The following is a 21,548-nucleotide window of genomic DNA, read 5'->3' on the forward strand; positions in this document are numbered from 1 at the left end:
ACTCTTGGGCTCAAGCAGTCCTTCCACTTCAGCTTCCCAAAGTGCTGGGATGACAGGTGTGAGCCACCTCACCCGGCCTGTGGCACTATTTCTGTCAGCTAGTAACAACCCAAATGCCATCAAGAATAGAAAGGATGGGCCAGGCACAGTGGCTTGTGCCTGTAATCTAACACTTTGGGAGGCCGAGGCGGGAGGATTACTTGAGCTCAGGAGTTTGAGACCAGCCTGGCCAACATGGCGCAACCCCATCTCAGGAAGAAATACAAAAATTAGCCAGGCGTGGTGGTGCGTGCCTATGGTCCCAGCTCCTCAGAAAGCTGAGGTGGGAAGATTGCTGGAGCCTAGGAGGTCGAGGTTGTAGTGAGCCATGATTGCACCACTGCACTCCACCCCAGGTAACAGAGAAAGACCCTGTCTTTAAAAATAAAGAACAGAAATGATGAACAGATTGCAGCATAGTCACACAACAAGTACCACACAGCAACGAGACAGACCGAACTACTTCCCACACGGCCACCTGGATGATTCTCACACAGTAGGAAGTGACAGAAGCCAGGTGCAAATGAGCACATGTAGAATTCCATCTCACCATGTACACAAGCCAGGCACAGCCAGTCCACGGTAACGGTTAGGTCAGTGCGGGTATGGTTAGAGGCTAGGAGGGGCTCAGGGACCCTGCAGGGAGTAGCAATGTCCTGTCTCTTGGCCTGGGTGCCATAAAGCAGCTGTTTTCCTTTTGTGAAAGTTCATCAAGCTTATGATGCAGGCAGTTCCCTGCACCTTACACTTAAATCCAAAGTTGAAAAATGTAGAAGGAATAAGGAAGAGTGAAATGAATGGGAAATTAGTGTGGGGAGGGGCCCGTGAGCCCTGCAGGGAGAGGTGGGCGTGGCCTCCCATGGGCTCTCACACGTGCTTTCCTCCCGCAGGCGAGGCAGTAGCCAGCGCCATGCATTCCTCCCGCTACCCAAGCCCGGCAGAGCTGGATGCCTACGCTGAGAAGGTGGCCAACAGCCCGCTGTCCATCAAGATCTTCCCCACCAACATCCGTGTGCCCCAACACAAGCACCTCAGCCGCACAGTCAATGGCTATGACACCAGCGGCCAGCGCTACAGCCCCTACCCGCAGCACACTGCCGGCTACCAGGGCCTTCTGGCCATTGTCAAGGCTGCGGTCTCCTCCTCCAGCGTGGCTGCACCGGCTGGGCCCGCCAAAAGTGTGCTCAAGAGCGCCGAGGGCAAGCGGACCAAGCTGTCACCAGCTGCTGTGCAGGTGGGCATCGCGCCCTACCCAGCGCCCAGCACTCTGGGGGCCTTGGCCTACCCCAAGCCACCAGAGGTGCCTGCTCCTCCGCCCAGCCTGCCTGCAGCTGCCACTGCCACCTCCATCATCCCCTTGCCAGGCCGAGGCCTGCCCCTGCCACCCTCTAACCTGCCTTCCATCCACAGCCTCCTCTACCAGCTCAACCAGCAGTGCCAGGCCCCGGGCGCCGCACCCCCTGCCTGCCAGGGCGTGGCTGTTCCCCATCCCAGCCCTGCCAAGCACGGCCCAGTGCCCAGCTTCCCCAGCATGGCCTACTCAGCCGCAGCCGGTCTGCCCGACTGCCGGAAAGGCACCGAGCTGGGCCAGGGAGCCACCCCAGCCTTGACATTGGCTGGGACCACCAAGCCTGCAGGGTACGCAGACAGCGGCCTAGATTACCTGCTGTGGCCGCAGAAACCACCCCCACCGCCGCCCCAGCCACTGCGTGCCTACAGCGGGAGCACGGTGGCCAGCAAGTCCCCCGAGGCTTGCGGGGGCCGGGCGTATGAGCGGGCCAGCAGGTCGCCCCTCAACTGTGGTGTGGGGTTGCCCACCAGCTTCACCGTGGGCCAGTACTTTGCGGCCCCCTGGAACAGTGTGCTGGTGACCCCCACCAGCGACTGCTACAACCCAGCCGCGGCAGTGGCGGTCACGGAGCTGGGGCCAGGGGCAGCCCGGGATCTGGCTGGGCCCCCCGCAGATGCCCTCTCGGGCCTGCCCAGCAAGAGCATGTGCAACACGTCAGTGCTAAGCAGCAGCCTCCAGTCGCTGGAGTATCTCATCAATGACATCCGGCCGCCCTGCATCAAGGAGCAGATGCTGGGCAAGGGCTACGAGACAGTGGCAGTGCCCCGGCTACTCGACCACCAACACGCCCACATCCGCCTGCCTGTCTACAGATAAGGCCTGCCCTGCGGACGCACGGACACATGGACGGGGCGCGGAGCCGGGAGGCAGGCCGCAGAACAGGGTGGGCAGCTCGAAGGGGCACTCAGCCCCACCCTGTGCCTGCTGATGTCCACAGGGAAGCCAGGCCAGCTGGTGCCTCACTGTGGCCGGATGGAGGGGGGCAGGGTGACCTCACACACCAAGGCCCCTCCCCACCGTTGGTTGCCCCAGGACACAGGGAGGGCCGTGGAGCGGGGAGGCAGCCACTGACATCCACGCCTTCCTCTATCTAAGCTGGCAGAGACAGGGAGAGAGAAACCACTCAAAAACAGGAATGGTTTTTTCTGGGTCTCCTGGGACAGGGGCCCAGGCCAAGGTGGGGTGCGGGAGGAGATGGGCACACCAGAGTCAGCGTGAGGGCAAAGCAGCCCCCAGGGGTCAGGCAGCTGTGCCTCCCCACACTGGCTCCCCAGTATTCTGGGAAAGGGCACGGGGGCCAATAGGAAGTCACTGGGCCCTAAGTGTCTCCCCACCACTCTAACGGAGGCCCCAGGGACTACACCAGTCCCCTGTTCCTCCTCCCACCCTCCCCCACCATTCCTTCCTAACAGAGTTGCACCCCATCCCCATTTTCCGAACCCTGAACTACCACCTTCCCCCTTCCCTCCAATACATCTTATAGGGCTGCTGGGTACAGTTATGCAGGCTGTGCACTGCACAAGGGCACCCTGTCCAAGGAGATACCACTTTCACCCAAACTTGTATATTTATTACAATTTTCCACATCTTGAGGAAGGGGCGTCATTTTCCTGTTCGCACAAAGGCACAACGGGGGCTAACGATGGGCCTGTGATCTTAGATCTCATTCAGAGAGAACCTCCCTTGCCTTCTTTGAGGGATCTCTTGGGATCCTCCTGGTTTTAACTGGGAGGCCCAATCCAACTCCTTCCTGCAAACCACCCTCCAAGGCCTGTCCCACACGATCAAGGGGGGAAAGATAGGCAGGAGTCCCCTCATGAAGTCCCCAAGTCCTAGCCCCTCTGGCGCTCTGGAAGCGGTACTGTAACTCTCTCCAAGGCCTGTTCAAGCACTAAGTGCATTTACAAATCTCTGAGAATGTTTTTTTTTTTTTATACTAAAATTGACCATTATATTCTACTGTGAGAAGTGCAGTCTGCACTATATTGTTTTAAAAACGAAGAGAAAGAAAAAAAAAGGAAAACACAGATGGTGCCTCAGCTGTCAGCTTTGCTTTTGTAGCTCTTGTTTTCGTTTTCTTTCTTCCTCTCCTTAGGAGCGAAGGGGGCTGTCTCCTCCCAGCTGACCGGCTTGCAGCCGGGAGGGAAGCAGGCCAGGAACCTCCTGGTACCTACTGTGCATGGGGCCTTCTGCATTCAGTGCCCCGCCTCTTCCAGCTCTTTCAAGATGGACACTGTCATGTAGCACACAGGCTGATGGCCGCTACACCACAGCCAGTGATTGATCCCTAGAGCAGCAGAGACAGAACCAAACGGGGGCTGTCTTCCTCATTTCCTCCATGGTGGTCTGGGGACGGCATCTTCCCTCCATCACAATTCCTTCCCAGCTCTCCCTCTATGCCTGGCAGGCTCCAAGGGGCCACGGTGGCAGTGGGGCTGGGGATAGGCCCCAGTGGCTAGGCAGCAGCCATCTCCACCACCAACCCCATCTCAGCCAGGCCAGACACGCAGGTGCACCCTTACCCCCTGCTCTGGTGCCTGGGGATTTGCGGGAGTCCGCCCCTGCCCCAGGGACCTCAGCATTTATTAGGCCCTCGCTGTGTACCAGGCATTTTCCTACTTACTGCATCTTGCCAGAACCTCACAACACCCTTGCAGGGTGGGAGGCGTTCAGGAGGAAGAAACTAAGACTCAGACGTGAAAGCAACCTGCAGGAGGTCACAGCAAATCTGTGCGAAGCTGGAATTCAGCCTCACAGCATGGATTCTTCCCTGTGTCCTGTCCCTGCCTTCGCCTCCTCCCCTCCCTCCTACCCCAACATCAGGCCGGAGGAGCTGGGGAGCTCCTGGCTCTGGCAGGCCTCCCTCCCATTCACAGAGCCCTGCCAGGGTGACTGGCAGTGGTGAAGTCCAGGGCAGAGGGGAGGCCTCGGATTCGACTCTGCGGTGGGTAGTCCACCTCCCTGAGACCAGGCATCCAAGTCGGGCGGCACATACTACCCAGTCCATGGAAGAAGAAACAGGCTCCTGTGTCCAGAGTGGGACCCAGGTCCTTGTGCACTGGGTCAGTGAGCCAAGCGCACACCCCAGCTCCTGAGGAGCAGGAGCCAGGCCCTGTGGGGTGAGGAGCTGGGAGAGGCGGAGCTGCCTGGAAGGCTGCGTCACAAATAGGACACAACTAGTATAAACGGCAACTGACGGTGCTTTTCTGATCTCACTTGAGTCTATCAGGCAGGTAATAAAATCATGCCCACTTTATAGATGACACAAGCTGAACAGCGGCCACAAGGATGTTGAGAGGGAGTGAGGTATTCTGTCATTGAGCCCCACCCCCATCCCCATTCATAATCAGAGTCCACCTGGGGGCATCTGAAACCCAGGGGAGCTTGGATGGGGCAAACCAGCAGGCCCAGCCTCTTGGGTTCCAGACCTGCCACGGTGAGTGACCCTAACCAATCCATCTCCCAAGGGGGCGGCACCAGAACCAGAGATGGAATTCAAGCAGACAAAAGCACCGGGTGAGCACTCGGAAGGAGTGGGCAGGAAACCAAGGTCTAGGCCAGGTGTAGCACTGGGCAGTGGCCTGTGGCTCAGGTGTTCCCAGGTGTCACCACTGGGGCCACCCAGCACCAACTTGGTCACCCAGGTCCCCACATCCTTGGTCAATCACCAGGCATACCCACACTGGGGCATCAGGAGAGGCGAAATGGGCAAAGCTGGAGCCACGCCCCATGCCAGGTCCCTCACATTTGGAGACCAGGGCCAAGGACACACCTGCTGTCCTGCTATCCTGCTCATCCCCTCATCCCCTGTGGTGTGGGGTCTGTGCGTGGCATGTGGAGGCGCATGGCACAGTCTGGGCCTAGGGCTCTCGCCCTGTCCTAGCACTGACTCCCTGTGCCTCCTTGGGCCTCCATTTCCCCATCTGGGAAATGGATCTCAAAAGTGCCCTCCAGGGTAGCCTTTCTACCATGCTTTATACAATCAATCACCTTTGATTACCGCATTGATGGGGAAAGGACACGTGACCAAAGTGTTATTATCCCTGCTACAAATACCGAGATCCCACAGTTAACTACAGGCAGACCGGATGCCAGGCTCAGGGCTCAACGTTACTTGGTCCTCACAAGCACTCTGCACAACAGAGGTGCACGCGCCCACATCAGACGAGGTCAGTGAGGCCCACAGAAGGGCAGTCGCTTCGCCCAAGGTCACACAGCTGAGGATGAAGAACAGCGAAGTGGCTGGGATAGAACCCAGGCCCGTCTGATTCTGAGTCCGAGTTCCCGGCTGCAACACTTGGCGGAGAATAGAAAACAACTGTCAACCACCAGATGTGGCCAATTTGGCTCCAGAACCCGGGCCCAGGCTTGGGTCCCAGAGCCCGATGCCCGGGCGTCCTGTGGGTGAAGGAGCAAGAGAGAAGCGGCCATCTGACCCAGGCCCCCAGCAGGAGCTGCAGTCTTCCCCTAGGTCTCTTGCTCTGACACTACGACCCCTCTCTCCCCATTTAGCAGTCCTGGGCTCGCACCTTTTACCACGGAGCTGTCCAATATGGTGGCCAGGTGTGCAGGCACAGAACCTCAGCTATCACTTCCTGTCAGAGCAACCATTAGAAGATCACCCCAGATCAGAGACGGGGTGACCCCAGGTCAGAGACATGCCCCAGAAGGCCACGGGTCTCAGGCACAGATCTGGGCAGAGGAAGCAATGAGCGGACACTCACCTTTCCGGGGTGGTTCTGTGCTTTCTTCACTCATATCCCTGTCTTTAGACCACAACCCCATTTCTGGAGGGGGAAACTGAGGCAAGTTCCAGCTTCTGCACTTGCCATCAAAACAGCAGCTCCTAACTTTGCCCTACTCATCTCCCTCGTTGCCGCCCGGACTCCTCCACGCCCAGCTCCACTTGCGCCCAGGCGTTCTTAAAGGTCCCGCCCCCAATGTTGGCTGGAGAAGGTGGGGCCCGGCCAGCGTGGTAGATGAGAACAAGGGACTAAAGGTTTTCTGTTTAAATTGCCACCATCACCAGCTCGCCAGCAAGTGGCAGGGGGAGGGTGAAGGCAGGAAACAACATAGTATCCCACTGACTCCATGTGTGAGCCGGGGTGACTTGTGTGCCTCTCTAAGCCTCAATTTCCAGATCTGTCGAAGGAGGGAGTGGGGTGGCACAAGTGATGGGTAGTCAGGATGATGGGGCAGATTCGTCCTGTGAGAGGGACCCCTCGGAGTGCTGTGGGGTGTAGCTGTCTGAGGGTCAGACGGAACTGGTTCCATCCTAAGGCCATGAGCAGTTGTGTGTGGCCCCGGGCAAGTGATCACTCCTAAGCCACCTACTTCCCGACTGTAAAGTGAGGCTCTGATGGGGAGCTGTGTTTCATTCCTGTAATCCCAGCACTCTGGGAAGCCAAGGCTGAAGGATCACTTGAGCCCAGGAGTTCGAGACCAGCTTGGGCAATACAGTGATATACCATCTGTACAGACAATTTTAAGATTAGCTGGGCATAGTGGTGTACGCCTGTAGTCCCAGCTACTCAGGAGGCTCAGGTGGGAGGATCACTTGAGCCCAGGAGGGCTGCCACAATTACCGAGATCCCACAGTTACAACAGGCAGACCGGATACCAGGCTCAGGGCTCAACGTTACTTGGTCCTCACAACCCCTCAGAGCAACAGAGGTGCATGTGCCCACACCACAGACGAGGTCAGTGAGGCCCACAGAAGGGCAGTCGCTTCGCCCAAAGTCACACAGCTGAGAATGAAGAACGAAGTGGCCGGGATAGACCACAGGCCTTCTGATTCTGAGTCCAAGCTCCCACTGCGACACTTCGAGGAAAAGAGGAAAACAACTGTCAACCACCAGATGTGGCCAATTTGGCTCCAGAACCCGGGCCCAACCTTGGGTCCCAGGGCCCCAACTGCCCGGGCGTCCTGTGGGTGAAGGAGAAAGGCCACAGTGAGCCGTGATCGCACCACTGCACTACAGCCTGGGCGACAGAACAAGACCTTGTCTCATAAAATGAAATGAGGCTAATACTTTAAAGTACATACCGTGTGAGGTTTAACTTAGCGGCACAGAGCCGTTAGGTAAAAGACGTACCACAGAGTGAGGTATGGCGCTCCTCACCTAGTGCAGCTGACTTCCCAGTCACCTTGAAAAGTGGGTTCCCAGTACAAAGAGTTTCAGAAACATGCCTATCCCGGCTCTTGGAGATACACAATTCGCATTAACATATAAAAACTAACAAATCCTGCAGGCAAGATACCCTTTCAGCTTTTTTAAGACAAAGTCGTGCTCTGTCACCCAGGCTGGAGTGCAGTGGCGCCATTTTGGCTCACGGTGACCTCTGCCTCCCAGGTTCAAGCGATTCTCCTGCCACGGCCTCCCGAGTAGCTGGGATTACAGGCACGTGCCACTTAGCCTGGCTAATTTTTGTATTTTTAGTAGAGATGGGTTTTGCCATGTTGGCCAGGCTGGTCTCGAACTCCTGACCTCAGGTGATCCCCCCTTCTTGGCCTCCCAAAGTGCTGGGATTACAGGCATGAGCCACCACACCCAGCCCCCTTAGAGCTTTAACCCAGCATTTCTCTAAATTTTTTGACCACCTAAGTTTTTGTTTCTATCTATTTACACCCCATGGAACAAACAGGACTTCAGGAAATACTGAATCCTGCCTCTTGAAATGCAACTGGGGAAACTGAGCAAGTCCTTTCTCCTCTCTGGACCTCAGTTTCCCCAATTACATCGCAAGGATTCATGAGTTTGTGGCAGAACAGGAACTGGAACCCAACCCTGACCTGAAGTCACTGGGTCTCATTTCTGGTGCACCCTAACTGGTCCTGTCCATTTTGTTAAATTTGGGACAAAAGAAGGTGAAGGCCCTCAGGGAAAAGGAGGAAGCCACATCTGAGAAGTAGGAATGAGTACTCTTATTTTGAAAGAGGGGAAACTGAAGTTCAGAGAGGGGAGGCAACTTGCCTGAGGGCACACAGCAACTTGGTCCTGAACTCTTCAGAGGCAGTTGAGGCCACCTTCTCTCCTTCTGGGGTGGGGGCATGGGGATGGGGAGGATATTTCCTGTCTCAAAGCCTCAGGGCACACCTAACAGAGCGCTCACCAGAAGTCTTCCTGACCGGGCCCCCAAGTTCCAAGCTTCCCTCTGAACACCTCTGAGGAGGCCCCTGAGTGTGACGACAGCGACCCCTGGTGGCCGATCTCCAGGACCGCAGCAGTCCCACCTGTGCTAGCCAAGGGCAGATCTTTGGGATCCAGGGGGTGTACCCCCAAAACTGAGGGGTGCTGACAGCAAGGGAGACTCTCTAATGTCACTAAGAACCTTACGGTGCTGAGAAGATCCTAAGCTGAGATCTGCGGACCTGGGTTTGAGTCCCTGCTTCCAACCCCACCCTCTCCTGTCCTTACCTGTTAGAAGCCATTACAGCCTGCGGCTGCGGAGAAATCGGATATGGGCCTGCTTTGGAAACACCAAAAACACTAAGCAGTTTTTTCAAAATTCCTGCCACCCCCTAGAAAGGTTCAGCTCCACCACATCCAGGCTATGTGTCCTTAGTGACTGGGTCTCACTTTCTTCATCTGTAAAATGGGGATAGAGATTTGTACTTGAATTGCATGATGGGCCAAATAACAGAAAATCCCCCTGACTCAACTGGTTTAAATGAAAAAGAACATTTATTATCTGGAATAATCATAAGAAGCCTTAAGGCACGGTGGTCTCATGGTTGGTTAATTCAGCAGCTCAACAGTGTCATCAGGGACCAATGTCCTTTTCATCTTTCTGAGCTGCCAAGGCCCCTCAGGGGCACAAAGTGGCTGCTGCAGTTCTAGGCATCACATCCAGATTCAACAGTGACCAGCAACAAAGAGGACAGTCTTTTCCTAGATTTCTCCTAATTTCCCAGAAACTTTTCCCAGAATTCTCCCTCCCCCAGCAGACCTCCCCAGTTGTTTCATGGGGCAGAACTGGGTCACATGGCTATTCCCATACTAATACCTAGTGAGGGAAGGAGAGTCACGGTGTTTGGCTCGGGTGCTGTAAGGAAGAGTGGGCGTGATTTCTAGGGTGGTACGAATACTGGTTCATGAGCTCCCACAAGCGCCCACGCATGGTTCCTGAGATAGGAATCCCAAACTCTAAGCACAGCAGCTAACACATGCCAGGTGCCTTATCCATGCTGCTTCCCCCTTTCTGTGATTCCCTCTGAGAGCACAAGACTCCCAGCCTGGCCTCTCCTGAGCCAGCCTTCCACACCTCAGTCCTGGGGCTTGAATCTCCACCATCCAGCACCTCTCCCATCCTGACCTCGGGCTCCATCACTGCCCTCCCTCTTACTTCTATCTCAAAAGCTTGGGATGAACAAAGATCACTTCATTGTCCCCAGTGACACTGGATTCCTAAGGAATCAAAGAAAGGAAGTGCTAGATCCTGATATGAATGCTTTCACCAGGGAGCCAAAAATTAATAACAGCATGAACAGAGGCCTGGAGTATTTAAGTACACCGTTATCTGAGCGAGGTGTGGGGACCGACTGCCGACTACGACATTATCACATTCGGAAATGTCAGAAGCGTGCATTTTGCAGGGAGATGAACGGCGTGTCTGAATACGGCTTTTGATTAAAACAAAATTCCCAGCATTCATCTAAAACAATAATAACAGCTAATAATAACAGGGCATGTAATAATGAACCATTCACAGGCATAAGAGGTAATTGTTCAATTAAGATCCCAGAGTTTCAGAGACTGTCTTTTTTGATGGGGTCCCTTTGTTTTTGCCTCCAGTAGCACTAATTCTTTCCCAGTAGTGCTTTACACTTGGGAGGAAAAAAGCCCTCCTGTCAAATATGACATACAAGTGCTGTATCATTATTAAACACACACACACGCGCACAAGAACAAGTCCTTGCTGGAATAAAGTTAGGGGTGTGGGGCTCTCAGTGAATGCTGACAGGCTGGGGAGCTCCGTGAAAGTGACAGGCCACAGTCTTCACCGTGGAAGTGGCCTGGCCTCCTTACCTCCCGCTGCTCAGGGATCAGAGTGTTTTCTCTCCAGCATGGGTTCTGAGCAGAGCGCCTGGCTTCCACTCCCAACCCCACTGCTTAGCAGCCAGGTGCCCTGAGCAAGAGCCTACACCTCTCTGAACCTGTTTCCTCATCTATAACATGGAATATAGTAGATATTTAGTTTTTTGGCCTGCCCGGGTTCTATTTACTCTCTTCTAGTGTCTGTATCCATTAGCTATTGCGTGCATTACACACACACGCACTCTTATAAAAAATTCGTGGTATCCAAAAACATTCATTCTCACGTAGCTGCGGGGTTCCTCTATCTCAGCCAGATTGCCTGGGGTGACTTGGTGTCTCTCAACCTCCTCCCGAGGGCTGGCCCTGGCACGTCTGGTAACACTCCATTGGTCAAGACAAGTCATATGGTCAAGCCCAGGTGTGGGAAATTATGCTTTGCCCACGGTGGGGGGACATCACAAAGTTAGACTGCAAAGGGCGCAAATAAAGGGAAGGGTGGGGATTTGGGGCCACGGAGGCCATCTAGCACAGGTGTCCACATTCTGACTTTGCTTAGGGCACTGCCATTCCCCACTCTTAGGCCCCTGGGTCTGGGAGAAGCTAACTCTACCCCAGCTCTGGAGATCGGCAAATAGCTCAAGTCTGACCAATCAGAGATCATTCTGCTTCCCAAGCCACAGTGATTGGTTCAGGAGCGGACACATGACCCAAGTTGGTCCAGTGAGAGTCAGGGACCTGGGGCTTTGGCTGGGATGACTGAACAAGCAGCTCTTTTCTCTAAGATTGTTGAGTTGGTAGGATGTCAGTTTGCAGCTTCCAGGGTTCAACACCTTGGGAGAGCCTGTCTAAGAAGAAAGCTTCACTGAAGGAAGACAGAGCTGTGAGACAAGCACACAATAGAGAGACTGAGTCCTAATTACCTCATTCAAGCCCCTGGATCCAGCCATACCTGAAGCCAAACATGCCTGGTCTTTTCACTAATGTGAGCCAATGTGTATTCAGACTTGCTGTCACAAGTCTGTGCCCCTAAAACTGTGACTAATATGGCGCAAGGCATGGGGAAGGTAATTAAGAGTGCCAACTGAATACCGGGTGCGGTGGCTCACGCCTGTAATCCCAGCACTTTGGGAGGCCGAGGCGGGTGGATCACAAGGTCAAGAGATCGAAACCATCCTGGTCAACATAGTGAAACCCCGTCTCTACTAAAAATACAAAAAATCAGCTGGGCATGGTGGCACATGCCTGTAATCCCAGCTACTCAGGAGGCTGAGGCAGGAGAATTGCCTGAACCCAGGAGGTGGAGGAGGTTGCAGTAAGCCGAGATCGCGCCATTGCACTCCAGCCTGGGCAACAAGAGCGAAACTCCGTCTCAAAAAAAAAAAAAAAAGAGTGCCAACTGAATAGAATCCCCGTGAGACTTCAATGAGGTGCCATATATAAAAGATCACACCTGGGACACTTGAAGAGTTCAATGAATGAAGGTGAATTTTTATCCTTTATTGAAAGTATTTACCTCCAAAAAGACAGACGAGATCTCCTGCACAACTGAGCAACTGGGGTGGAGAAGATGGTAAGAGATGATGGCAAAGGAAGGTTGGCTTGGCATCTTTGGAGTCAGATGACATTTAGATTCAAATCCACACTCATCAGGTAGCTGGGTGACCTTGAACAGATCACTTCATCTCTGTGCCTTATTCGAAAAGGGAACAAAACCTCTTATTCTTTACCTCCCAGGATTACACAGAAGAGGAAATGAGATCACGTGGGCAAGGGCCTGGGGTTTTGGAATTACTGCCTGAGGTTTAAATTCCACCTCATCTACTTACAAGTTGTGTGACCTTTAACTGCACCTCCTCAGTCTTAGACTGAATGGCCGTGTCAGACACAGGAGCATTCCATACTTGGTAGCTGCAGTGATTACCTGACGAGTGGCTAAAGGAACCACAGCGCTTGATATTGGAGAAGGGCATCAGGTATTAAACTACGGATGCTGCTTTTTTTTTTTTTTTTTTTTGAGACAGAGTTTCGCTCTTGTTACCCAGGCTGGAGTGCAATGGCGCGATCTCGGCTCACCGCAACGTCCGCCTCCTGGGTTCAGGCAATTCTCCTGCCTCAGCCTCCTGAGTAGCTGGGACTACAGGCACGCGCCACCATGCCCAGCTGATTTTTTGTAGTTTTTAGTAGAGACGGGGTTTCACCATGTTGACCAGGATGGTCTCGATCTCTTGACCTTGTGATCCACCCGCCTCGGCCTCCCAAAGTGCTGGGATTACAGGCTTGAGCCACCGCGCCTGGCCGGATGCTGCTTTTTTACAGTCTTCAGAGGTGATGAACCTCCTGTCACAGGAGGTATGCAAATACAGAGGTGTAGTGGTGAAAAGGGATCAAGCGTGGATATAGGATTGGGCTAATTTAATGATTCCCAAATATCAGTCATTTCTATAACATAATCACCATTTTCCCCATGAAAGTTTATTCATTTAATATAGTTCCTAAAATCATCTAAGTATTTTTTTTTTTTTTTTTTTTTGAGACGGAGTTTCACTCTTGTTACCCAGGCTGGAGTGCAGTGGTGCGATCTCGGCTCACCGCACCCTCCGTCTCCTGGGTTCAGGCAATTCCCCTGCCTCAGCCTCCCAGGTAGCTGGGACTACAGGCGTGCGCCACCATGCCCAGCTAATTTTTGTATTTTTAGTAGAGACGGGGTTTCACCATGTTGACCAGGACGGTCTCGATCTCTTGACCTCATGATTCACCCGTCTCGGCCTCCCAAAGTGCTGGGATTACAGGCGTGAGCCACCGCGCCCGGCCTGTTTTTTTTTAACAAGCTACATTTTTATTCCTAAATGACTTTCTTGTAAACTACACTTGAGACCACTACTTTATCTAGAAAATTGTATCATTTTCCATAAAAAGAAGGCTTTATTACTCTAAAATAAAGCAAAATTAAAATGGTTTTATTTTTAGAGACAGAATCTTACTCTATCACCAAGGCTGAATTGCAGTGGCACGATCTTGGCTTACTGCAACCTCCACCTCCTAGGTTCAAGTGATTCTCCTGTCTCAGCCTCCCGAGTACCTGGCTTACAGGCACACACCGCCACACCCAGCTGATTTGTGTGTGCGTGTATTTTTTGTATTTTTAGACAGGGTTTCACTGTGTTGGCCAGGCTGGTCTTGAACTCCTGACCTCAGGTGATCCACCTGCCTCAGCCTCCCAAAGCGCTGGGATTACAGGCATGAGCCACCATGCCCTGCCACGAAATTAAAATGTTTTTAAGCTCTTCCTAGATACCATGTTCTTCCAGAGGTTCTGAGCTAAGACTTTTCTCTATTTGAAAACAAAGATTAGTGAATGTTGGGAAGGCATTTAAAACACAGAAAAACCAAACTGAGACCTTGATATAGTCAAGGGACACAGAGAACTGAAAGAAGAACATGGGTTTTTAAACTGTGATCCCATGTCCATTGTATCACCTGAGAATACTCTGGCATACCACCAGCGCATGTCCCACACTTTGAAAACACTGGGAAAGGTTATGTTTAAGATCTTACTGGAGCAAACAAAATCCCAATCACTTGTAAATTTTTAAGTTCCCCCAGACAGCTGTTGAGTCACAGTCAATATCCAAACCATCAAATATTTTGAAAAATCACAGTTGAAAAACTAACTACATGGCTAAAAGTGTACTCATAGGAAAATTCATAGCCAAAATTATTTCATTATAAAAAATAAAAATAATTAGCCTGGAGATAGTGGTGTGTGCCTATAATCCCAGCTACTCCGGAGGCTGAGGCAGGAGATTCGCCTGAGCCTGGGACAGGGAGGTTGCAATGAGCCAAGATTGCACTACTGCTCTCCATTCTGGGCAACAGAGTGAGGCCCTGTCTTATTTAAAAAAAAAAAATGAAAATAAATGAATTAAACACTCACCTTGGACGTTACTGAGTCTCTTTGAGTTGGGAGGCTGTTTTGATTTTGTTGGCAGGCAGGCCCATCCCGTCTGCCCCTAGAGAAGTGACTTCTTCACAGACCCAGAATGAACCACTGCCATTCTTGGTGACACTGTTGGGGTGGAGGGTGGACATCTGCAAAAAGGGCTGTAGTAGATGCTACTGGTTGCCTAGGCAATATCAATTCCCACATCCTCTTTCTCACAAAACCCAGGCCTGGCTGGGATTACTTCCTTCCTCCATATTGCCATCTGCTTCTTTAGGCCAATTGTTGTTTCCTGCCTGTTGATTGGCTGAAGTGGGGGACACGTGACATAACTCTGGCCCATAATAGAAGAGAAGAGGCCAGCTAGGAAATGTCAGGGAAAAAGAGAAAGGGCTGCCTTCCCTCCTTGTGAATGAAACGGAATCTGGATGTGATGCCCGGATCAAGGGCGCCATCTTGTGTCCTTGAGGAAAACTGGCGTGACGAAAAAGCCAGCACACTAGGCGGGCATTGCCTCGCCCAGTGCCTGACGCATGGTTGGAATCCATACTTAAATGCTGAAGGAATACATAAAGAACAGAACTGGGTCCTTAATAATCACGGAGACACTTAATTAACCAGCCTTCGTATCCTCCCTAACTTGGGGCATCCTACTGAGATAATAAATATTTTCTCTCTTTCAGCCAGTGTAAATTTTCTGTTACTTGCTACCCAAATCACATAACTGTATGAATACTCCAGCCACAATTGTCTCTTCTTCCTCATTGATTTGGGTATTATTTATGATTCAACTGCTGCCTGGGGGAATTTTTTTCTTTCTTTCTTTTTTTTTTTTTGACACAGAGTCTCGCTTGTAACCCAGGCTGGAGTGCAGTGCTGTGATCTCAGCTTTTTGCAACCTCCGTCCCACCCCCTCCCACCCCCACCCCCCCAGGGCTCAAGCGATTCTCTTGCCTCAGCCTCCTGAGTAGCTGAGATTAGAGAGGGTGCGCCACCATGCCCAGCTAATTTTCATATTTTTAGTAGAGACGAGGTTTCACCATGTTGGCCAGGCTGGTCTGGAATTCCTGACCTCAGGTGATCTGCCCACTTTGGACTCCCAAAGTGCTACGATTACAGGCCTGAGCCATTGTGCCCAGCCTGCCTGGGGGAATTTAAAGGCCCCCTGGAATTACCTGATCATCACAAAGTCTGTGCCCATTTTACAGATGAGGAAACTGAGGCTCAGAACATTTCTGATCTACCTACAAATGCCCGGAAGATCAGTCCCTGAGGCAAGACTCAAATCAATTCTCTGGATTCCAAATCCGGAACTTTTTTTTTTTTGACATAGTTTCACTCTTGTTGCCCAGGCTGGAGTGCAATGGTGCAAACTTGGCTCAATGCAACCTCTGCCTCCCAGGTTCAAGCAATTCGTCTGCCTCAGCTTCCCAAGTGGCTGGGATTACAGGCGCATGCCATCACACCTGGCTAATTTTTGTATTTTTAGTAGAGACAGGGTTTCACCATGTTGGCCAGGCTGGTCTCGAACTCCTGACCTCAGGTGATCCGCCTGCCTTGGCCTCCCAAAGTGCTGGGATTACAGATTTGAGCCACTGTGCCCAGCCCAAATCCAGAGCCTTCTAGGACCTCCCCCACCTGCCAATGTCCCCTCTTGCCATTCTTGCTCTTTTCAAGGCACCCAAGGCAAAATAGGCCCCTTCCTTGTCCCAAACAACCAGCTTCAAGGAAAGATCCAGGTAGCCATCTTGTCTTCTGACCAACCCAGGGGAAGAGACCAACACCAACAACTTAAGTAAAAGAGTTTTCACCTCCGCAGAGTAGAGGAAAAGGAAGTGTTCCTCTCTCCGCCCCCAACCTGCTGCCCTTCTCAGAGTCGAGCCCCAGGAGCTCAGTCACAACGGCTGCTCCTTCCCAGAGCCTGACCTGAGGGAAAGATGCTTGTCTGCAGCCTCCGGGGAGCTGACCTGCCAGTCTTAGCTGGGGTTCCCTGTGGTTCTGGGGAGGTTTAGCAGGGAGCATCCCGTCACCCGGACGTGGGGACTGGCTCAGGCACAACCTCTGACACAACCCGCCTAATCAGAATGGCTCCAGGGATGCCTGCGGAGAGCGCTGCCTGAGGACCCCTGTCTGCGTGTGGGATCAGATGAGAAAGCACGGAGCCCTGGGAAAAGCTGGGCTACCCCTGGACCACAGGGTGCCATGGGCTCCTGGAGAGCAATGGAGGAGGAGGTGGGGGCTTGGAGCCCCCTGGCCGGCCTTGGAGGTAATCCCAGTCCTCACGGAGCTTGGTAGACTCATGTCCCTCCTGCCACTGACTCTCCCTTCTGACAGATGAAGAGGTGGAGGCCCAGAGAGGTAAAGTGACTCAACCGATGTTCCCTGGACCAAATAACCCATTGCCAATACAAGCCCAGTCTGCTCAACCCAAGCCCTTGCTAGTTTCCACCGCAGCTGCCCTTGACCTTGGTCTCCTCCGAGACCCAAGCTCTTCCTGACTGAAGCTTCAGAAGGACATGAGATCGCAGCCCGAGACTGGACCCAGAACTGGAGGCCATGGGAAACTGTAGCTGGCTGAGGCTTCCTTGGCTGTGGGATCCCTCCTCATGCCAGGAGGTCTGGAGCTGCCTGGGAGCTTGACTGATGTTGGGTGTGACCCTGGGCGAATGGCTGCCCTGGAAAGGTGATATGTTGTAGCAGTGTCCCCACCCAAATCTCATCTTGAATTGTAGCTCCCACAATTCCCATGTGTCCTGGGAGGGACCCAGTGTGAGGTAATTGAATCATGGCGGCGGATCTTTCCCGTATTGTTCTTGTGATAGTCAATAAGTCTCATGAGATCTGATGGTTTTATAAAGGGGCATTTCCCTGCACAAGCTCTCTTCTCTCTTGCCTGCTGCCATGTGAGACGTGCCTTTTGCCTTCTGCCATGATGGTGAGGCCTCCCCCAACACATGGAACTGTGAATCCATTTTTTTCTTTACAAATTACCCAGTCTCGGGTATGTCTTTATCAGCAGCATGAGAACAGACTAATACAGAAGGGAAGAGGGTCAGCCTCACCTCCAGCTCATGGCTTACAGCTCAGGCTGGCACGCGGCCCCGTGGACAGACACAGGCAGGCAGTCCCCAAGGAGGCGCCATCCCACTCAGCCCAGCAGCACCGTGAGCTCCCCCCCCAGCTCCACAAGCACTGCCAATGCACCATGCCACCATAGTCCTCACCACCGCAGCCGACATGCACACCCAACACCCCAGCCGATACTTGAGGCTCGCCCACTGCCACGCCTGCTCCGTCCTCCCCACTAGCAGGACAGTCCTCCCAGCAGCATCACTGTCCCCTGATGAGCACCAGAGTCCCCGCACCTGCATCATCAAACCCCAGCCCGTATTATTCACCCCTGCCCAAATGTACTGTCCCCACGGGCATCATTATCCCAGCCAGCACTGTCTTCCCCACCAGCGTCACTCTCCCCTGCCAACATGGCTCTCCCTGACCAGCATCATTACCCCCGCCAGTCACTCTCCTCCCCTCCCTCCACCCCACCTTCCCCACGGCCACGCTAATCCCAGCCACCTCTCAGGCCAGCACCGCCACCACCACCACCCAGTCCAGCCCCAACCACCAACACTCTCAGTGCCACCCGGTCAGTACTTCCGCCTTCGCTCTCAGCCCTGCCCCTGCCTCTGCCTCCCCCCAGGCATGTCCTAGCTCTTCCATCGCCCTTGCTGTTGTCTCATGCCTGTTACCATCCCCCACCATCATCCTGCCATCTCCACCATCAATGAATAAACATTTATTGAGCACCGGCAAATCCCAGACACTCTACAGAACGCACAGAAGGCACGGCCCCGCGCCGGGGGCTCCAGCCCCTCGCAAAGCTGCCATGCTGCCGCACATGGTGGCGCGTGCGGCTCAGGCTGGGGCTGGGCCTTGGCCGGGCAGCGCACCTGGAACGGGGTCCTGAGGCCTCTGCCAGGTTCCAGCTGGGGCGGGGGTCATGCCACTTCCTGAGAGCAGAGCAAATAAATAAAGGAGGGGCAGGGGCCGGGGCCTGAGCCCTGTGGGTGGAGGGGCCCTGGCGTTGGCTTATGTGACTCCATGGGAGCGAGACAGGTGGCCAGGGGCCCCCACCCTGGAGAGGGGAGGCAGAGCCTGGAGACCAGGGGGTCCTGGGGCCTTCCTGGCACCTCCACTGGGCCCTCGCCTCTGGGGCCAAAGCAGGGCGTGGGGGGACACCCTAGAAGGCACTGCTGAAATGCGTGTGGACTAGAAATGGGCCGGCGGAGAGGCTGGGGCTGTGCCGAAGTCCCTAGAGCGGGGAGTCATCAGTCCTCCACTTGGGGGGGTAACCCTGCTGGTGGTCGCAGCGGGGGTTCCCCATGCTGTCCAGAGGCACCACCACCTCGTCTGGGTTGGAGTTCTTGTTCAGTTCCACCACGCGGGGCACCACCGAGGACCAGCGATCTGCACCGAGAGCACATCAGACGGAGGGGAGGAGGGGGTGGAGAGACAGCGAGCATATATGGAGTGCCTGCTGTATACTGGGCACTCCACAGTGATCTGAAGGGGGGGTTTGACTATGCTTATTTTACAGGGGTGGAAACGGGCTCAAGCGAGGTCAAGGTGCCTCCCCAGGCGTCAACGGAGGAACCAGGATTCAAGGCCAAAGCCAAATGCCCTGCGCACCTACGTCCTGTCCAGCTGCGTCTCGCAGGCTCACGGCTTACTAGACAAACAGGAAGGTTTTCTCCATACGGGGATGGCTGAGGAGCTCGTCCCCCCTCCCCAGGCCAGCTCGTGTCACAGTAGGGAGGCCCAGGACAAAGCCATGTAGGTGACGTGCCCGGGCATTTACAAGCAGCAGAGGAAACTCAGGGGCACACGCTCCCATTCGGCAGACGTGGACACTGAGTCCTGGAAAGCGGCAGGACTGCTCAAAGCAAATTTGCGGTAAGAATGGACTGGGGCTCCCCTCCGCACCTGCCCTTCCACTCACCCCTGCGGAGGCGGCTCACGGTGTGTGAGAAGCCGTAATACTGGTAGGTCTCATTCTTGCCCGGGTCCTCATTGATGATGCCCAAGTTCTGGTTCCAGTGAGACCAGTTCACCTCATCCACCCTGGAGGGGCCAGGGGCCAGAGCGGAGGGTCATGGAGAGCCCTTCCCAGAGACACTTCCCACGCCACCATCCCCAGCACAGCCTCCTGTTTCTTTATTATGGTAAAATATACATAACAAGGCCTGGTGTGGTGGCTCACACCTGTAATCCCAGCACTTTGGGAGGCCGAGGTGGGCGGATCATGAGGTCAGGAGTTTGAGACCAGCCTGACCAACTTGGTGAGACCCCATCTCTACTAAAAATACAAAAAGTAGCCAGGCATGGTGCCTCGTGCCACCACACACACCTCCACACCCATGTTGCCCAGGGTGGTCTTGAACTCCTAACCACAATCGATCCTCCTGCCTCGTCCTCTCAAAGTGCTGGACTTACAAGCTTGAGCCACCACGCTTGGCCAGGATTTGAGCTTTAGATTCAAACTGAACCGAGGCTGGGTGCAGTGGCTCGTGCCTGTAATCCCAGCACTTTGGGAGGTCAAGGTGGGAGGACTGCTTGAGGCCAGGAGCTGGAGATCAGCCTGGGCAACATAGCAAGAACCCCATTTCTACAAAAAATTTAAAAACTGGTTGAACACGGTGGCATGAGGAGGCTGTGAGGTGGGAAGATCCCTTGAGCCCAGGAGCTGGAGGCTACAGTGAGCTACGATCACACCACTGCACTCCGGCCTAAGCAACCCTGTCTCTAAAAGCACACAAAAAAAGGAACTGAACGGACCGGCTGGCCTAGAAGCTCCCATTTCCCAAATGAGGAAACTGACTTTGCCTGACTCCAAACGTTCTGCTTATGCTCTATGCTGACAACCACTTTACAAAGAATGACTCAACTGAAAAGAAAAGATTCATGAAGAGGTTCCCCTAAGAAGCTGGCACGCCCTGTGCCCCTGGAACATGGAGTCACTCTGCAGACGGGCTGGGTGAGGTCTGGAGTCCTGGCAACTGCAGACTCCTCGGCTTCCCCTTTCGCCCAAGCACTAGAGCCCAGCCCACTGTGTGGTAGACAGCGGGCGAAGCTTCGAGACGAACCCACCATCCAAGTCTCTGCTTTCCTCTGAGCAAGGGACAGAGGAGCCTGTGGTGTCCCAGTGCGCATCGGGCACTGGCTGGCACTTCTCACGGGCTGACCTGTCTAACCTGCACCGCCAGCTAGGAGCCTGGGCTACCACTGTCTCATTTCACAGACGAAGAAACAGGCTGAGAGAGGCGGGCCGACTTGCCTAGGATCGCCTGCTGGAAATGAACCCCGCTTGGGCCTCTCGAGGACTCAGTGGCTCCGGAAATTGCAGTGGGTAGACGACGCTGGAGCACCAGGGACCCCAATCCAGTGGGGACGGTTCCATCCCACCCCACCTGCCCCCACCCCACTCCCCAGCCTCACCTGAAGCACCATCTGCGGTCAGGAGTGCCGTCTGAGCTCTTGCCCACGGTGACCATCTCCCCGGAGCGGAAGGCCTTCCTCAGGAACACGGGGAAGGAGCGCTCGATGTCCAGGATGGTGGTGGCCCACTGCGGGGAGGGAGGGTCAGGAGAGACATCGGTGAGCCTCGCAGCCTGCACCTGCCGCTCTGATGGCAGAAATGAAACAACGGGCCGGGGTGGGCCGAGAACTGGGCGTTTAGGCTGCCCCATAGAAACGGGATTTATTAACTCAAATACCCACAGGTGGCAGGCAGGAAAATAAATGAGGGAAACAGGATCAGATGCAGAAAGTCTGCAGCCCAAGCCCCAGACGCTTACACACACTCGCCACTCAGTGTGGGAAAAAGGGAGGGGTGGAGACCGGGGCAAACCCAGGAGCAAATGCCCCGTGTAAGGGGGTGGCTGCCAGGCAGGAATGCGGACCCTGCACTGCCTGGGGCTTCCACCTTTTCAAGAAAAGCCAGAAACCTGGATTTTCATAGGGAATCTCCTAATTTTTAAATTGTGCAGGGATTTTTGTTGTTGTTGTTTTTGGTTTTTTTTTGTTTTTTTTGTTTTGTTTTTTTTTTAAATATAATGGTCTGAGGCTGGATGGAGTGGCTCACACCTGTAATCCCAGCACTTTGGGAAGCTGAGGCAGGCGG

At 53.9% G+C, this 21,548-nt stretch overlaps 2 protein-coding genes and 1 long non-coding RNA gene across 6 annotated transcripts in view; 1 reads left to right on the top strand and 2 right to left on the bottom strand.

Moving 5' to 3' along the window:
* The window catches only part of FAM222A (family with sequence similarity 222 member A), a 55,485-nt gene extending 52,056 nt beyond the window's left edge, over positions 1 to 3,429 (top strand). For all 3 annotated transcript variants that reach the window (XM_017541681.2, XM_037743233.1, XM_037743231.1), the window contains one exon: positions 930 to 3,429. In XM_017541681.2, the coding sequence (XP_017397170.1) occupies positions 930 to 2,206 (1,277 nt within the window). In that variant the 3' untranslated portion in view covers positions 2,207 to 3,429. The remainder of the gene's footprint in view (positions 1 to 929) is intronic.
* The window catches only part of LOC119473191, a 47,465-nt gene extending 32,532 nt beyond the window's left edge, over positions 1 to 14,933 (bottom strand). The window contains exon 1 of the long non-coding RNA XR_005202397.1: positions 14,363 to 14,933. This is a non-coding gene — a long non-coding RNA (uncharacterized LOC119473191). The remainder of the gene's footprint in view (positions 1 to 14,362) is intronic.
* A 3,209-nt stretch (positions 14,934 to 18,142) lies between these two features.
* Positions 18,143 to 21,548, bottom strand: part of TRPV4 (transient receptor potential cation channel subfamily V member 4) — a 50,565-nt gene continuing 47,159 nt past the window's right edge. Inside the window, exons 14-16 of one of the 2 annotated variants that reach the window (XM_017541711.2) lie at positions 20,864 to 20,991; positions 19,368 to 19,489; positions 18,143 to 18,835 (exon numbers count right to left, since the gene is read on the bottom strand). In XM_017541711.2, coding sequence (XP_017397200.1) covers positions 18,681 to 18,835; positions 19,368 to 19,489; positions 20,864 to 20,991 — 405 coding nt within the window. In that variant the 3' untranslated portion in view covers positions 18,143 to 18,680. The remainder of the gene's footprint in view (positions 18,836 to 19,367; positions 19,490 to 20,863; positions 20,992 to 21,548) is intronic. The other variant, XM_037743243.1, reaches the window with a different exon arrangement.

This window comes from Cebus imitator, unplaced genomic scaffold (genome assembly GCF_001604975.1).
Source record: "Cebus imitator isolate Cc_AM_T3 unplaced genomic scaffold, Cebus_imitator-1.0 Scaffold8, whole genome shotgun sequence".
Lineage (NCBI taxonomy): Eukaryota > Metazoa > Chordata > Mammalia > Primates > Cebidae > Cebus > Cebus imitator.